At 31.5% G+C, this 18,321-nt stretch overlaps 2 protein-coding genes across 4 annotated transcripts; one reads left to right on the forward strand and one right to left on the reverse strand.

The window, feature by feature from the left end:
* Positions 1-37: 37 nt before the first annotated feature.
* On the reverse strand, positions 38-17,175 carry LOC130665844 (epidermal growth factor receptor substrate 15-like 1). Of its 2 annotated transcripts, XM_057466455.1 has the most exons (13): positions 16,752-17,175; positions 16,227-16,271; positions 14,738-14,971; positions 14,387-14,662; positions 13,451-13,657; positions 13,193-13,365; positions 12,961-13,123; positions 8,045-8,290; positions 7,731-7,793; positions 6,477-6,820; positions 6,105-6,408; positions 5,424-5,735; positions 38-4,967 (listed from the first exon to the last, which is right to left on the reverse strand). In XM_057466455.1, exons 1-13 carry the CDS (start codon positions 16,776-16,778, stop codon positions 4,197-4,199), a joined length of 3,165 nt encoding a protein of 1,054 aa, XP_057322438.1. In that variant the 5' UTR covers positions 16,779-17,175; the 3' UTR covers positions 38-4,196. The 2 variants fall into 2 exon arrangements, with proteins under 2 accessions (XP_057322438.1, XP_057322439.1); XM_057466456.1 differs by lacking the exon at positions 7,731-7,793.
* Positions 8,227-12,966, forward strand: LOC130665847 (uncharacterized). Of its 2 annotated transcripts, XM_057466459.1 has the most exons (5): positions 8,227-8,361; positions 9,289-9,565; positions 10,902-11,356; positions 12,076-12,502; positions 12,566-12,966. In XM_057466459.1, exons 2-5 carry the CDS (start codon positions 9,342-9,344, stop codon positions 12,933-12,935), a joined length of 1,476 nt encoding a protein of 491 aa, XP_057322442.1. In that variant the 5' UTR covers positions 8,227-8,361; positions 9,289-9,341; the 3' UTR covers positions 12,936-12,966. The 2 variants fall into 2 exon arrangements, with proteins under 2 accessions (XP_057322442.1, XP_057322441.1); XM_057466458.1 differs by lacking the exon at positions 8,227-8,361 and having other exon boundaries at positions 9,234-9,565.
* Positions 17,176-18,321: the final 1,146 nt, after the last annotated feature.

An 18,321-nucleotide genomic window follows, 5' to 3' on the forward strand; every position in this document is an offset into this window, starting at 1 on the left:
CCGTCCTTCGATTTAAACCAGAAAACCAACTCCTGTCTACTTAACTTAACTCATTCAATTTTGTTTTACTTATTTATTTACTCTGTTCTTGTTTTCGTCTTTACGCCCTTGTTTCCACCATCAGCTAGAGAAAAAAACCTTCAGTACTCCCTGTTCTCCTTCAGGTTCAGTTAATCTATATATATTTATATATATAATTGATACATTTATATACAAAGCTATATTACCGCCCTTATTTTTTGCTTCATCTTTTATCTCAATTCATGTTTACACACATATATATATTTATATGTATACATGTATGTTTTTTAAAATTAATAATCTTTAAAGATTTATTGCCATTTTTATCTCCTGTTCTCATTAAAACAAACCCACAGTCGTACGTATAAATATTTTTTCACTCTTACTAATTAAATAGTTATATTATAATATATATATAAGAAGCAAAACGTATGTTAAAGTAAGCTACGTTTAATCAACAATATATTCTCAAAATACATGAGTAAATTCAACTCGGCGATTTTTTTTTCTTTGTTTCTCTTAAAATTTTATAGCGCTTGGAAATTTAAGTAAGTGTATAAGAACGATATATATGTATATAATGATGTATCTTTAAGTTTATACCTTGTATGGTTATGGTTATTATCATTATCATTATTATTATTGCGATTTTTATTAGCATTATTAAATTGCGACTAAATGACTAAATGCATGCACACAGAAAAAAATCGTCTTAACATTTTTTATGAATTCTGCACAATCCTGCGATTATTATTTTAGTAATTTATTTGTCTTGTTTTTAAATAACAGTTAAAATTATTTACGTGATATATTTTTTGAGTTATGAAATATTAATGATCATTAAAGATAACGTCGTTTGAATTTTGTCGCGATTGGATGACGGTTAATTAATTAATATGTACCATTTTATAATTTCGTTTTGAATTTGTTTATATATATATACATTGGTAACGTAACACACTACTAGTACTAGTAATCTCATTTCTTGTGCTCTTAAATAGGCACCATACTCGATCTCACGCTTTTATCCATTCATACATTTTTTTTAAATTAAATGTTTTTATATATTTTTATACCGGCATCGAAACTTTGTTTCGGTGTCTCGACAGCCAGTCAAAAGAAGCGAATTTCAGTCCAATGTCGCGAATAAATATCAGCAAACGCGTAAATTGTGAATGCCCAGTCAGAGGGCAGAAACAAACTTGTTTTGCTTGGGAAGAAACAATTAATGTTTCTGCCCGTTGACTGAAGGCTTTCGCAATTTAAACTCTGATACTTGTCTTGTTTATGAGTTATTACAGACCATTTATTTTATTTTCACCATACGTGCGACGAAAGTTTAAATTCCTGCACTGTTTAGAGGGAAGAAAGTCGTTCTCTTCTTTAACGAGAAAAGAAATGATAAATTTAGCGCAGACACTATTCTTCCCAGAGGCAAAAATTTGAACTTTCAGGTGCAGGTCTGGTGAAATAGTATATTACACGCCTAGGGAGAAAAGTAGGACATTCTAAGCCACGTGTATAAGTACTTACCCGAGCCAAAGGCGAATCCTACCTTCGTGGTGTGCATACGATTTTTTACCAGACCTGCGCCTGAAAGTTAAAATTTTTGCTTCTGTTTGTAGAAAGAATCGCGCATGCGCTAATTTTTATCATTTGTTTTCTCATAAATAAAAAGAACGACTTTCTTCCCTCCAAACGGGGCAGGAATTTAAACTTTCAGGTGTAGATCTGGTGAAAAATCATAAACATAACACGAAGAAAAGTAGGACACAATCATACACGCGGGTTAGAATGTCCTACTTTCCACCCTAGTTGTGTAATATACTATTATGTAAATGACAGTTCTCATTTTGTAATTAAGTTTTATAAAAATTAGTGTGAATAATAAATAGTATTTAGAGTTTCTTCTTAATTATAAATTGCAAATGACAATTTAATGATCACACCATTGGTCTTAAATTAACTTGTTACTGACCGGCTGCTGACACTGAAACTTAACGTTCCAATGCAGGCAATCATGAAAAATATAGTGTGCAACTCAAGATGAAACACGATTTTCCTGCGGGTGAAGTCAGCCAACTTCACTCTGGTCTGAAATCGTTTTGTTTCATCCCTCGTCACACAATATACCATTAAATGCCATTTTTATATTCATAATTAATATGCATATTATTTATTAATTTTTTTTTTTATATATTTTATTTTGTATTGATTTTTATTATTATCATTTGTAACATATATTATATCTCTTTCACTGTAAACTATTCGTTCATACATGAATAGATATATTTATTTCATCAGCTATTGTCTATGTACTCGCTTTGACCATTATAAAGAATTTCAATTAAATAAATTATACTTAAAGAGAATCGCATTAAATTTATTCGTTGTGAAAACAAAAACAATATATAATAGTAATAATAATAATGTTTTTTACCTGACCACAGGCATTTCAATTATGCGAGTAATTATTTTTATTGGCTTAAATAATAAAATTAAAAAACAAAATAATAAATAAATATTGTTGATAATAAATTTTAAAACAGCTTCATGCTACTTTGCAATAAATTGTATAATATTTAATCTTATTGTAAAGTAGATCAGCGGTTTTACTTAATTTTCTCATACCTACGGCATTTTCCTTAATAATCTTTTCATTAATATAAAATTAATTTTTTTACAAAGCAAAAAAAAAGAATTATATTCTTTCAAATAACGTACTTTGTTATTACTATTTTTTTTTTTTTTTATGATAATCTCAATTATGAGGAAACTCCGATATATACAGAGATATTAAATTAAAATATATTCGTACGCACTATGAAGTCAACGATTACCCATACAAAAAATAAAATAATTTCTTGCTGCAAAAAATTTCCAATCAACCCAAGAAAATTTTTCATTATGAATAAAAAAAAATTTTTTTTTGAACCAAGAAAAATTTTTTTTGAGGTGAGAAAAAAATTTCTTGCCTCAAGAAATTTTTTTTAGTCCTTATAAAATTTTTATTTCTAATTCATACTGAAAAATTTTTCTTACCCCAAGAAATTTCAATTTTCGATGCAGTTTTGAATGAATAAAAAAAGACAAAAAAGAGAATCTTAAAAAAATAAAACGAAATATTAAATGTAAATAGTAAAAGATAATACGTAACAATGATTGATCGTCTTAATAATGAAAGTAATTATTTAAGAATGACTATGAAGTATAACGAAGAGAATATATACATCAAAAAGTTATACAAACGTACGTAGCAATGATCGTAAATAACAAAAATGATTGAGTAACAGTTATAGATAACATTAAACTCAAAAATACGCACAATTAACTTTTCCAAATAGACTATTTAATTGTGATTCAATGGTTTTTTAATTATATTTTAAACTTGAACACCGTAGTCTTTGGAACGTATCGAGCAATACACGAATAAACTTAAAGTAAAAAATCATTCAAGTTTTCATTAAACTTTTGTATACTTTTAAACAAGTAGTTATTAATTTTATTATTTCGGTAAGTAACGTCATTAAACTATTGCTCGTTACGTACTTTACGTTATCTGATATGAAGTTTATACGCATACCTTACTAACTAATCAAACACAATGATACTCTTTTTAATAGTATTATTATTTTTTCATATACTTAAAATAACATAATTTTTTTTTCTATCATTTTTTATGAGTATGAATGCAGCAGGCATCAGACAAATTTAAAATTATAAATTAATAGAATAAATAATTAATAAAATAAAATTTTGAATATTATTCTTTAAATTATTTACTCAATTTATTTATAATTTAAAATTTGTCTGATGTCTGCTACATTCACACTCATCATTTTTTGTATAATGCGTTATAGTCTGTGCTTATAATTTTTTAATATTATATCATATATTTTATTAATATTATTTGTTTGGGAAGGCATATATATAAGAATTGAAGTAAATTAAATTTAGGATTCGTGTGGCGCGTAATACAGAATAAATACTGGTTGAAGGCAAAAGAGACAGTACAACATGCCACGCGCATTATCTTATTTTCGTCATATTATAATAAATAGACGAATAAAAGTTCGTTATTATGCTAAATATTGTTAACAATTCTTGTTTCATTGAGCACCAACTCGCTTCAATTATTTAAATTCAAGTTATCTTTAGTTTTTATTTATTTAAATTTAAAACTTGCCCGCGTTTTCCTGCTTGCTGAGCTCAATCGCATAAGCAAAATCAGCTTCCTCTTGAGCTTTGCGCCGAGACCGTTCCTCTTCTGCACGCAAGCTTTGCTGCGAGGCCCAAGCGAGTTGCTGTTGTTCTGAGAGCGCCTTCGATACATTATTTCGCCCGTTCCATGTCGCATTCCCGTTATTGTTTTTATTTGAGTGAGTATTATCATTAGTAAACATGTCTTCGAACACCTGAGCGGTATTTCGATCTGAGTAATTTATATTTTTTTCATTTTTTCTTGGTGCAAAAGCTTCATCAAAATTAATTGGTTTGTTAATGGGCCTCGTTGTCTCAGTGATACTATTATTTGAAAAGTCAAATTCATTTATGCTTTTGAATGAATTGTTTTTCGTGTCAGTCATAAAATTATCCACTTTATCAGTATTTTCTTTTATTGAAGAAAATGCCTTTGAAAAGTCGGAATCGAAGCCCTTTTCAAAGGGATCATTGTCCGCAAAAGAATTATTTCCAGGTGTTGCAGTTGTCTCAAATCCAAATGGATCAAGTTTACGGCCGTTGGTGTTGATGTTTCCTTGACTCTTCTTATTAGCATTAGCGTCATCTTCGTCGGCGAATGGATCTGCAATCTCGAATGGATCTTCATATCGGTAGTCTCTGAATGGATCCTCCGTAAAGTCGGGTAGCTTTTGAGTTGGCGTTGGTGTAGCACGTGGTCTGCTTATTGGCCTCGCTGGTGCCGTACGAGTGGGTTGTAAATCCGGCTGAAGCAGGTTTTTTTTTCACGAATCAGTTTGGTTTTACTGAAAAGTTAAAAGAGGAAATAGGGGCAAAATGCCACCAATTATCGTCTTGCTCCACTGGACTGCTGTCTCTTTGCTACATAAAACGATTACATAAAAAAATAAAATAGATGCTGTGATAAAATAAAAAAAAAAATAGTTGATGATAGAAATAAATAATAAACAAAATGGACGTGATTAAAAATAAAAATACCAAAACAATTATAGTCACAACAGCATGCTCCAGGAATCAGGTCTGTGGATTAACTGAAATAACGGCAATTACCTAAATTTATAAATAAATAACATTGATAATTGATGTTTAAAAAAAAATAAAGTGACATACATAAAATATGAAAATAAACAAAAAATATGAATAATCAATCCGTAAAAAAATAACTCATAAAACAATAAAAGACATTTAATTACTAATTATACCTTGGCGTCGAAATTTGCAAAGTCTGCAAATCCAGTAGCAGTTGATCCAAAACCAGGGTTTCCATTGTTGTTATCATTTTGAGCAGCGAATGGATCTGAATTGGAGTTTGAAAATGGATCAGGTGTCGGTGAAGGCGTGGGAGGAACAGGTGCTGCTCGGAGGGGGCCTGTCGGTCCACTAGCAGGCCGAGGAGGTGCAGGCCTTGGTGGTGGTTGTTTAGCTTTTTTAGGTGGGAGTGCAGGACTCGGGCTTTCAGCGCGAGTTGGCGCGTGAAGATTTGCAAAAGGATCATCTCCAAATGGATCTTTTGCCTAATAAATATAAATATTGTTTTATATAACATACATTGTAAAAAAATAACGGGGTGAACCCGGATTAAATCTGGAGTGGATTCGGAGCGGATGACGATTTATTTGATCCCTTAGGAATAAAATTCACTCCGAAGGAGAAATTATTCTAATGTTAAAAGTCCGTATCGGAGTGAATGTGAATTTAAATAAAATCCAGATCACTCCTATATCACTCCGCTGAAAAAACAAACTCTCTATTTGCTCCGTATGCGGAGTGATTTTTTTCTAAAGCTCCGAAACTCCGAGTGAATTTGAATTTAAATAAAATCTGTAATCACTCCGAATTCACTCCAATAACTTCACTTCAATAATGTAATAAATAAATCTTACAGTTTCCGTAGCAGGTTTTTCATTTCTCTTATTGTCACCAAATGGATCATAAGAATCTTCTTTGCTTTTCGCAGCAAAGGGATCACTAGCAAACCCAGAAGATATTCTCCTTCCATCGAAATTAGTAAATGGATCACCTTCACTATTTCCAAATGTATCTTTAGCTTTATTGGACGTAAATGGATCGTTTTGATTTTCAAACCCATCAGATGATCCATTCATTCCTATGAAGGAATTTACAGCCTTAGTTCCTTGATTTTCGTTCTCCAAACCATTCAGTTTCGTCAAACTTTCATTTTCAAATCTAATAAAAAAAAATTAATAACATCATTGATTTTATCAATTATAATTTTTGTGATATTGTATACTAACTCAGGTGCATTAATTTCCGGATTAAATTGTAGACTAGTATCCGGGACAAGATTGGGATCTCCTGCTGCTAAGGCTGAGTCATAAATCGCAATTACATCAGTCATTTGTCGTTGCTGTTCCTCCAAATGCGTTATTTTGGCTTTCGCTTGACTTATTTGGAGCTGAGTATTTTGTAGGTTTTTAGTCAACTCATTTAATTGATCTCTACTCGTGTTTTGTTGCTGCTCAAGCTGCTGTTCTTCTTGACGAAGTCCTTCTAATTCCTGTCGCTTACTATTAAGCTCATCTTCTTGTGTTTTTAAAACTGACTCTTGTTCTTCTGCTTGCTGGCGCAATTTATCCACCTTTGAGAAAAAATATTATTATTTTACGGACAAAAATTCATTGTAGGTGTATATTATTATGATTATTAATAATAATTTAATTACTCTGTATTTTTAATACTTTTAGCAATAAATTATACAGCCGACTACCCGTCATAAGCCTGTCCTTCATAAACCTCTTCCCCTCAATCGGAAGTTACTGAGTCCAGCTTTCCCCACTTAACCACTCTAAAGAGTTTCATACTAGAGAACCCGTTATAAGCCTTCGCTTAAATTGTCAAAATTATAAACTAAGAATAGGAAAAAACAGACAAATTAATGATGATAATTTACTATCTATGTTTCGCGGATAATAATTCGATCATTAGTAAGTAAAATATAATTTATTATTCATAATTGTAATCATGGATTACATTCAAAGCTTCTGTTACAATTAAAAAGTTTTATTGAGCATTAAGTTCATCAATAAAATTATTTTTTTTATTATAACTGTAATCAATACCGTTATCATTATAATTTTTTGCATTTAAATTATTATTAGTGTAAGAAGATAAGTATTTATTTTAGCGCTATAAGCATCAGGAAAATCAAGATAGTCGCGTATGTAACAAAATGTAAATATGACGTCTAAAATCATATAAAATAAAACAGGCTTATAACGAGTAGTCGAGAACAAAACTAAACGCATGGTAGTGGGAAGACTGAAGTTTCAAGAAAAATTTCCCTTACGTCACCTAGACCAGGCTTTTGACGGGTAGTCGACTGTACTGTCATTTAATTTAGTAATCAATTTTATCTTTATTGTTTGCATGCATATTTTATCACCTATTACCTTGTAAAATTGAAGAAAATTATCGTCTATGTTGACAATCTTGGAATTAATGTGTAAAAAAAAATTTATTGAAACAAAACTTTTTTTAAAAATAAATACCTTTTCCTGCTGTACACGGATTTCTTGTTCAACTTCGTTCAATTCTTTTTCTACGTCAGTCCTCTACAAGCCGGAAATACAAATAAAAAAATAAAAGTAAAAAAAAAAACGAACAAAAAAAAAATTAAATAAAAAATAAAATTAATAACTCGATATAGTAAACTACTTTTCAGTAGTTTAAAAAAATGCTGTGCATGCATCCGTGCGCATTCATCGGTTTATAATAATTGGAAATGTTTGATTTGTTGCTTTTATTTACTGAATAAATCAATTCAACACTTACTATTACCAGTGATAATTAAATAAAATGTTACCTGTGCTTTCAAATCATTTAGTCGCTTTTGTGCCTCTCCTCGTTGGTTTTCTAATTGTTTTAAAGTCGCAGCTAACGTGTCTAATTCACTCTGTAGGCTTTTTATTTCACCATTTTTTATCTTAATATCTGCTTCTTTTTGTGCAATATCTTGTTCCATTAGACGTCGCTCACGAGCTAAGTCAGCAATGTCTTTACTTATCATATCGAGTTCGGGATTTGAATAAGTAGGAACATTATTGTTCTCCTGAAAACAAAAGCAATCATGTATCTGGAGATCGGAACGTTTTTCGCACAACGATAATGAAAAAAATTTATGTAAGTCGATAGATTAAGGAGGGAAAGGGTCTGAGATACAAAAGAAAACAACATATTTTTGTGATTTTTTTTCAGAGTACCTTCGTTATAAAAATTCTTAAAATTAGTGACATTATTAAGCATAATTACAAGAATATTCTGCTAAATTTTCATTTAAAAAATTTGAAAAATAAGCCAGTGGTAGTGGGGAGAGACGAGTCACTTTAAAAAAAAATCTCCATGCGGTAGGCAGGATAACTCATGACTGCTTCGTATGAAATTAAAAAACCAAAAAGATTTCTTTAGTACATGAGTTTATCTTGGATTCGAACGAAGGAATGAACAAAATATTCATTTTTGAATTTTTGGTAAAGGTGCAATAAAAAATTTCTGATTTTTGTCAAAAATTGTTCCTTTTGTTTAATTAAAATATAAGTAGTTACTGAAAAAAAAAAAATTCTTCGTTCAAATTCGAGATAAAATTATGTACTAAAGAAATCTTTTGGTTTTTTGATTTCAGATGAAGCAGTCATAAGTTATCCTGCCTACCGCATGAAGACTTTTTTTGAGGTGACTCGACTCTCCCTACTACCACTGGCTTATTTTTCAATATTTTTTTATGAAAATTTAGCAGAAAATTCTTGGAATGATGCTTAATAATGTCACAAATTTAAAGAATTTTAATAAAGAAGGTACTCTGAAAAAAAAAAAAAAAAAAACAATCACAAAAATATCCTCTCTTTTGGTATCTCAGACCTCTTTCCCCCTTTAAGGTGTAGCTTGATGCTTTAAATTTTACTTAATTAATTCATAAATTTTTAATACGGTTATGACAGTTGAAAGTCATTGAAAATTTTTGAAAAGAGGGGGCACTGTCTGAGAATGTCCTTAATAAAAAAGTACATAAAATGTTGCTCTGTAAAATTTTAATTTTATATTATTTAATAGATATTGTCAGCAACTTTGATCTGCCAATAAAATTTCAAAACAAATTTAACAGCATGAACGAAAACATACGTGATGCGTGGAAAAAACAACACGGAAATGATATAAATATCAATATTAATGAATTAGCATATCCAGGAAGCAACCTAACATTACAAAATATCAATAGAAAACTTTGGGATTATTATTATGAATGTCTAAGAAAAAGATATTCTGATATTGGTCCAGAGAAGGCATTACGTCTCTCTTCGTTGTCAGTATTGGAAGGAACATCTATTACGTAAGTTTTGGTGATAGAATTAAATTAATTATGATGTTTTTTTTTTATAATAATAACGAGAAACCTACAGTCCATTCATGAGTGCTCAAGTATTCTCTTAATAACCCAGGAAACCCGAGTTTCAGCTCAGAAATTTAAATGAAACTTTTGACATCTCGATGATGTGCAGTTTATATAAAAAATTTTTTTTTTAAATATTTATTTAGAGTCGCATTAACCTTTGGTCCTTAGCGACTACATTAACAGTTACAATCTATACATGGGTTGAAACTTTAATATAAAACAGAACGGAGAGAACAACATAAATGGCTGCGGTATTTGAATCAGGGTAATGACAAAGGTTATTATACAAAATTTTGTAGATTGAAGTTAATGAGTATCTCCTTGATTGCGTCCAGGTGTTTTACGTTGTTGAGGATTTCTAGTAGATTGGTTGGTAGTTTTAGTTCTTAGTTCCTTTATAGTTCTCAGTTTGGGGCACTTGATGAGTACATGTTCAACGGTTAGGATCTCTTTACAGTCTGGACATTGTTGGGGATCAGATTTACTGATGATATGTCCGTGAGAGAATGCTGTATAAGCTATTCGCAGTCTTGTAAACAGACATTGGACAGTTCTCAATTTGTATTGTGGGGCAATTTCCCAAATATCTTTCCGAATTTTGCTGAGTTTCGTGTTTACTGCGAAACGGTGCAACTTATTTCCCACATGGAGATGATGAGAGATAAGTTGCACGTTCACAAATTTATTTCTTACAATAAATCTCCACAAAATTCACTAGACTTAATTTTACTATTTATTACGATACTTCTAAGTTATTAATATTGTGACTTATTTATCTGAGTAATACTGAGTCGTTGGGTCCTCAACCACTAAGAATCGTGGATTACTCAGATAATATAAATAGTAAAATTAAGTCTAGTGAATTTTGTGGAGACTTATTGTAAGAAATAAATTTGTGAACGTGCAACTTGTCTCTCATCATCTCCACGTGGGAAATAAGTTGCACAGTTTCAATGGCGCTCGAACAGGGACTTGAACCCTGGACCCTCGTCACAACTGATAAAAAATTGTATTTTAACTTTTTAGCTCTTTTATACGTAAAGTAACATGTAAATTTGACGTAAAATTGAAGCTGCTATTTTACCTCAAATTTATTTGTAATTTTACGTGTGGGAGAAAACAAAACATTGAAATGAAATTTTTTGTGTACTAGACGTCATCGAGATGTCAAATGTTTCATTTCATTTTTCGAGTTAAAATTTTAATCATTTAGAGAGTTCTCATCGAAGTCAATTTTTTCTACCTTAATTTTTTATCTCACGTATTAAAATAGTTTAAAATGCAATATCTGCATTTCACCGAACGATGCGTACACAATTGAATCAATTGAATGGTTTTATCGAGATATTCGTGACATAAATCCTGAGGATACGCAAATAGATACACTAGATGAAAATATTGTCATGTCCTCCGACGACGGAGCTCTGACTCTCTATAATGTCCAAACATTTCAAGAAGGTTTATATTGGTGTAAAATGATAAATACTTTGTCTGATTACTATTATCTTTATGTTGCTGACGAGAACGAACCGATTATTACGGTACGACCTGAAGAAGCGATTGAAGCTCAACATCCAGTACCTCCTTTAATACTTTACTCATACGGATTAAAAGTTTTTTCAACATGGTCCCCTTGGTCTCCTTGCTCATTGTGTAACATGATTGGCACGCGAGTAAGATATGGCCACTGTACAATATCTCTTCTAGAACCTCCGCAAGAAAATAATGGTGGGTAAAATTATTTCAATACAGTCGACTACCCGTCAAAAGCCTGGTCTAGGGGACGTAAGGGAAATTTTTCTTGAAATTTCAGTCTTCCCATTACCGTGCGTTTAGTTTTGTTCTCGACTACTCGTTATAAGCCTGTTTTATTTTATATGATTTTAAACGTTATATTTACATTTTGTTACATACGCGACTATCTTGATTTTCCTGGTGCTTATAGCGCTAAAATAAATACTTATCTTCTTACACTAATAATAATTTAAATGCAAAAAATTATAATGATAACGGTATTGATTACAGTTATAATAAAAAAAATAATTTTATTGATGAACTTAATGCTCAATAAAACTTTTTAATTGTAACAGAAGCTTTGAATGTAATCCATGATTACAATTATGAATAATAAATTATATTTTACTTAATAATGATTAAATTATTATCCGCGAAACATAGATAGTAAATTATCATCATTAATTTGTCTATTTTTTCCTATTCTTAGTTTATAATTTTGACAATTTTAACGAAGGCTTATAACGGGTTCTGTAGTACGAAACTTTAGAGTGATTAAGTGGGGGAAGCTGGACTCAGTAACTTCCGATTGAGGGGAAGAGGTTTATGAAGGACAGGCTTATGACGGGTAGTCGACTGTATTTAGCAAGAAAAAAAATTATTTTTGAACTTTGTCATTAAAAAAGAAAAGTCTTATAATATTACACCTACAGAAGAATCAATAGAACAAGTATCTAAAAATATGCTTGAAGATATTAGTGATGAAACAGAAAACGTGGGTGAGCAATTGACGACTGAAGAAAAAATATCGCGTGAACGATTGAAGAGACTGGCAAGAAAAGTATTAAGGATGTTTCAAAATCAATTGCCGTGTCGTTCGTCATTCACTCCTCGGAAAATTAAAGAAATTTACGAAATAAAAACCCGCAAAACAGAAATAATGAAGAAATTTTGTAAAGTTAAATGTCCACACAATGTCGTATATGAAGTACGAGATAGGAATGGCAGAGTAATAGAAACTGCGAATAATAGTGCTGGTATATTTTCTTTGGCTCAAGGAGTACCGGAAATTCAACCATCTGTAAAACGCATTACTCTGTATGAGAATCACGGGTACAGTTTGAAATTAAAATGTCCAGGGTAAGTTCAATAATTAGATTAAATATTTATTCCGCGATTAATATTTTTATATTAAATTTCTAGAAACATGAACATCGACTTGCCCATTGTTTGGAAAATCGGTACAAAAATTCTCAACCCAGAGTCATTACAAAAGCAATCTTACGGACGTATATTTATAGATTCACGTCAACAAATAAATTTTAAGCATCTGCGATATGCAGATATAAATATTTACAGTTGCTGGCAGAGAAATACTCTCGCTGGTGTAATTCGACTTGAAGTATCGTATGAAATGCCTAAGAATCTGGACTACCGAGTTATGATGCTCGGTGCAATTCCATTGATCTCAGTATTTCTTTATGTTTATTATCGCGCTTGGCGAGGGCGCAATCGATTCAAAAAAAGTGAAATTGTTGAAAAATTCTTATCAAATAATAATAAAAATATTTAATAACACAACAGAGATGTCGACTTACCGCTACTCCACCGTCAGTGAATTTTCTTAAAGACGGAGGTATCATTTCCGGCGTGAGTGCAGTAGGAGGATCGATTCCTCTCAACTTTTGTTTTATGAGCCACATCGAGAGAGCAAATTGTTCTTTGTTAAGCTTTCCACTCTGACCCAAATCACAAAGAGCCCTAGACCATAATAAATAAGTTATAGATACTACAAATAAACAATAACTATAATATAACATTTAACTTTACCATATATGAGCGAGTATAGTTTGTGGAAGTCCACTCTGAAGAAACACATCTTTGATCTCAGTACCTGAGACAAACCCGTCCATATCCATATCAGCTTGTAAAAATAATTTATCGGCAGCAGCTTGATCCTCGACTGAAACGACCCACTGCACATGCTGTTGCTGCGGTGGAGGCTAGAGTTTAAAAGTATCGTAAAATCATTTTGTAAATAAACATTAATAAATATTTAAAATATAAAACCGCTGTATCGACGTCTACCTTGACAGACTGCAGACCCACTAAATTATTGATCGCGGATGCATTTGGTAGCGGTGGAATAGGTGGTATAGGTGCAGCTACCATCGCTGGAGCAGGTAAATCAGCGATAAGAGGAGCCTCTTTTCTCTTTCCCGCTGGCATCAATTCTGGTGGCAGTACACTTGGAATTGCATGCTTTTCCAAGGCTTTATAAACCAAATGCATAGCCTAAAAAAACATGGTCACTGTATGATATGTACTGTCAGAGATAAAAGAGTAATTGAGTCTTTCCTGGAGACAAGAGTTTGTACTTAAGTTATAAAACTTAGCGATATTTTACGACTTGATACGATTGGGAAATTTTGTGAACTTTTTGTAAAATATTTTGACGGTAGGCTTAGGCTTGGGGTGACACATGTGGTCACTAAACGTAGCCACGGTCGAATAACGCAGTTCATTTTTGGGTCCAGACAGGGACAGAAAATTTTTATAAGTAAGAGAGTACAAAGTTTAGATACAGAAAGGAGACTTCTTGAGCTTTAGTCAAGAACACATCACGTTATCCTGCTGACCGTGGATTCGTTCTAAAGTTTAGTTTTGATGTCGTGAATTTTGTCAGCTCATCGATTGAGTTCTATTTTAAATTAGTGAATACTACGGATAATTATTTGACTGTAGTTATTGTAAGACTTTAGTTATTTGCAGACATGGAATTTCGAACTATGTCATATTTATAGATCAATCTTCTTGAGAGTAATTTTGTAACGATAGTTATTTCATTGTTTATCGGATATCTTATAATTTAATAAAAATGAGTGACAATAAAAATGATATTAATGGAAGTTCTAAGGCTAGCGAGCAACTACCTGCTGACCCTCTGACATATATGTGTAGATATATATAGACGAATTGGGGAGTTATGGCTAATTCTAAAAATTAAAAATCAATAATTCTTACGACGACAAATTCATGCCTATCGAGCATTCCATCTTTGTCAATATCAGCAAGATCCCATATTTTCCCTAGCGTTTCCATTGGCAGTTTGCTGTCCATTAACAGGCCTTTAACTTGATTACCCGGTATGTAGCCATTTGTCGGGTGTAAATCATCAAATAAACGATCGTATTTAATGCGTTCATGCGGTTTTATCGACCAATCGCTACTGATGACTGCTGAAATAACAGGTGGGGGAGGAACAGCCGGTGTTTTTTTGACGACTGGTTTGATGTCACCCTTAACAAAATAATAAAATTATTATAAGCAATACTATAGTATATTTTTACAGGCATATTTTATTCCTCTGCTTACCATCTTCGGGGGAGGTATATCTTGACTCAAATTGGCGATGTTTAATTCGCGTCCAGCCTGAGCAAAGGCACATAATTTAAGGGCGACAAACATGCCCGTCTTGTCAAGTGAACCCCTAGACTGGGGATCAGCCATGTCCCAAATTTTGCTGAGTATCACATCACTCAGCTGGGACTTTTTGAGAAATCTCGCTGCATCCATCGCCTCAATTCTTCCACATCCTTTCGGATCCGCCTTTAAAAATAAAATTAAACATCATCATCATCTGTAGCGTTATTTACCCTAGTAATACGTGTTTGAACAAGATTCTGGAGTAAGTATCTTGAGCAAGACCCCCAGCTGCTAGTGTCTTTTTCTACGTATGTCTTTCGCAAGATCGTGTACCAAGAAACCTATGTCAAGATTTGTGTACCTCTTGCACATGGTATCCTACGCAAGAATAGTATAAATATTTATTCATTTGGCTATGAAGTCTAAGCCCTTTGCAGTCATCCATATAAAATACAATATAGTATAAAATTATCATCTATTACAATATCATCAAATTAGCTGGTAATACTTAAAAAGTGTTCAAAACACGACGTACGGAACTCTTTAAATGTTAATTTATTTGTACAATTGACTGGTAGGTTTTTTTACGCCCTTATTGCACATACAATAAACGATTTATCATATTTACCACTACGACAACTTGGTAGTGCTAATAAACCTTGTATATATGAGTGAATTTGGCAGACATCAGACAAATTTAAAACTATAAATAAATAGAGTAAATAATTAAAAAAATAATATTAATAAAAAACTTATTAATTTCAAAAATTTTAAAAATGCGCATTTTTTTTTAATTTAATTTTATTCATTATTTACTCTATTTAGTAATAATTAAAAATTTGTCTGATGTCTGCTACGTTCACACTCATGTCGTATATCACCTTCGCAGTTTTGGCTCTAAAATATAAATTTAATGACGAAATAAACCCATGTAACCCATATGAATTCCCTTGTATATTAAACAACAATAAAAGAATTCACGCCTTGTTTTTAATGTACACCACCCTGATTTTATATAATATGGAGTGACATGTTCGTATCTAGAGATATTAAAAATGAAACGTACACATATCAAAGACATTTTGAACACGGTGCAATGAAGTGTCTGACGCATTTCTTGCACCAGTAACTTACAGCAGGTACTTACGCATGGCTCGCTCAAGATCTGCTCAAGGCTCAAGGACAATTTTGAGCCTTGAGCAGATCTTGAGCAAGCCATAAGCAACTATTTTCAACCATAGTCTTCCTCCAGAATTGAGTTATAATCTGGCACGAATTTCTTGTGTAAGTCTTGCAATTTAAATCTGGTCACAAGTATCTGCAGCAAGACATACGTAGAAAAAGACACTAGCACCTATCGATCTTAAGCAGACTTGCTCAAGAATTAAAAAAAATCGTTTTATGGGTTTATCCATCTAATAGCCTTGATAAATCTAACCTGGTTGTAGTAGGCCTCATAAATCGCTTCATGGCTTCCAGCCACCTAAAATAAAAAATGAAGTTTGCATTAACGTGGATCAATAAAATTATTGATGTCAAGTTTATCATAAGACTGTTATAAGTTTTCTTAATACAAATCTATTATACAAGTACTGTATTAAATATATCCATTCTCAATAGTGACAAATTAAAAAATGAAAAATAAAAATTAAATGGAAGGATGTAAATAAGCCGTGTAGAGTTATTTAAAAAATTTGACAGCTGACAGTTAAACGATTAAATATTATGTTAATAAACGGTTGAGTAAATAACTGATGATAAATAAAATAAATCAAACAGCTCTGGAATAAAATTATCAGGCTGATAGGGAGTACGTCAGTTAATGAATAATCTACTGATAAAATCATTGCCTTGGCATAAAAAATTTTCTTTCGAAGGCTCGCTGATAATTTTTGGCGGACAGTAAATAGTGGTGTAGATATTGATGTTTGTTGTCTATTAATCAAAAAATGATGATTTATACCTGTGTGGGTGACGGCAGAGCAGCCATACTTGCATGTAATTCTAGTTTAACCAATCGCACAGTCAATCAATAGCACTAGCCGTTTGTAACGATTTCGTCCCGCATTTCGTCTCTTCTCTGACGGATCTTTATCACCGGATGACGCCACTGAATGACGCTTGTCTTAACGGACGTTGAAATGTACTTGAGATAATATATATTTTTAAAAACTCGACAACTTGTCGTCCTTCTTTCACGTTTTTTTACCAAAACCAGACCACGGTGATTTTGATCGAGCGCGAATCTACACAAAATCGTATATCGTACAAAGCTCTATAGTAATATCACACACACACAGATTTAAAGACATATATGTAAACATACGTAGAAAACTACTATTATATCTTATCGTTGGTGGTGCGCACGTTTAGGCAGGCGCGGCTTACGAGAGAATGTTTCCCTACTGGATATGACACGATGGTATGATTTTCATGACACGATATAAACATTCATTGCCTTTAATCTTTAATTCACATTAATATCTCGACGATAGCGACCTCAGTAAATCAAATTTTGGCGGGTAATCGGCGAAAAATAGAAATTCAATTGTTGAAGTCAATAAATTATTTATAAATGTCACTGCTGTAATTTTTTATCTTCAATTCATAAGTACAAGGGTGTGTACTCACAGGCGAGTAGGTGCCATTGAGACAGAAATTTATTGGACAGCATCGTCATCACGAACATTTTGTTTATCTAGATGTTTACAGGCGTTCATTTTCGGGATAGAATGGGTCGTTTTTGTTTCCTATGAAAAATGATAATTAAGAAAAAAAAGATAATTTTTCATATAAATTAAAAATAAACTGTCTAAGTAATGATATAAATAAATAGAGAATAAAAACAATGACAGCAAATTTTTTAGATTTAGATCATTTATTTTATGCCGAAGCCTAATGGCCAGATGGCAAAATACAATTACATAACATGATTATACAATAAAAATTTCACACAATCTTTATAATAGGTAACTTGAAAAAAGAAAAAAAAAAAAAAAAAAAAAAATTTAACAATTTAAAAATTAACAATATAAAATATTAATTTTGACATATGAGATCATTAATAATTTTAATGATAAGATTTTAATATATTGATTTTCAAATTCTATAAATGCACATTTTTAGATTTTATTTGATTTAAATTAATTGACTTCAAAATTTTTCAAACTGACAATCAGCTGCATTCACCATCATCACTTATATTTTATTTGTTTCAAAATTTAAAAAATTACGACTAATTGTCAGGTGAATTCACACTCATTATTATTGCTGGTATATCTATATATTATTAAAGTATATATATATATACTAGCAATATTAATTTAAACCCGGATAAAAATAAACTCGGTTTGAAAAACTGGACCTTAGTTTAAAAAAAAATCCAAAAACAATAATGTGTGAGTGTAGCTGACAGTCGGGAACTTTTTGAATTTTTGAATTCATTTAATAAAATGTAAGTAGAACAAAAATAAAAATATGATCAAATAAAAAGATCAATGAAAAAGTACGCGCATTTTTCAAAATTTTATTAT

This window comes from Microplitis mediator, chromosome 3 (genome assembly GCF_029852145.1).
Source record: "Microplitis mediator isolate UGA2020A chromosome 3, iyMicMedi2.1, whole genome shotgun sequence".
In the NCBI taxonomy this organism is placed as follows: domain Eukaryota; kingdom Metazoa; phylum Arthropoda; class Insecta; order Hymenoptera; family Braconidae; genus Microplitis; species Microplitis mediator.

Excerpts from the sequence above, each read along its gene's own strand:
- LOC130665847 (XM_057466458.1), top strand. The coding sequence starts at position 9,249 with ATGTTGCTCTGTAAAATTTTAATTTTATATTATTTAATAGATATTGTC. Across the intron at positions 11,357-12,075 it reads ACCTCCGCAAGAAAATAATG|AAGAATCAATAGAACAAGTA; the intron begins GTGGGTAAAATT and ends TTACACCTACAG. Across the intron at positions 12,503-12,565 it reads TTGAAATTAAAATGTCCAGG|AAACATGAACATCGACTTGC; the intron begins GTAAGTTCAATA and ends TTAAATTTCTAG.
- LOC130665844 (XM_057466455.1), bottom strand. The coding sequence starts at position 16,778 with ATGGCTGCTCTGCCGTCACCCACACAG. Across the intron at positions 13,658-14,386 it reads ATAGGCATGAATTTGTCGTC|GCTATGCATTTGGTTTATAA; the intron begins GTAAGAATTATT and ends ATGTTTTTTTAG. Across the intron at positions 5,736-6,104 it reads AAAAACCTGCTACGGAAACT|GCAAAAGATCCATTTGGAGA; the intron begins GTAAGATTTATT and ends TATATTTATTAG.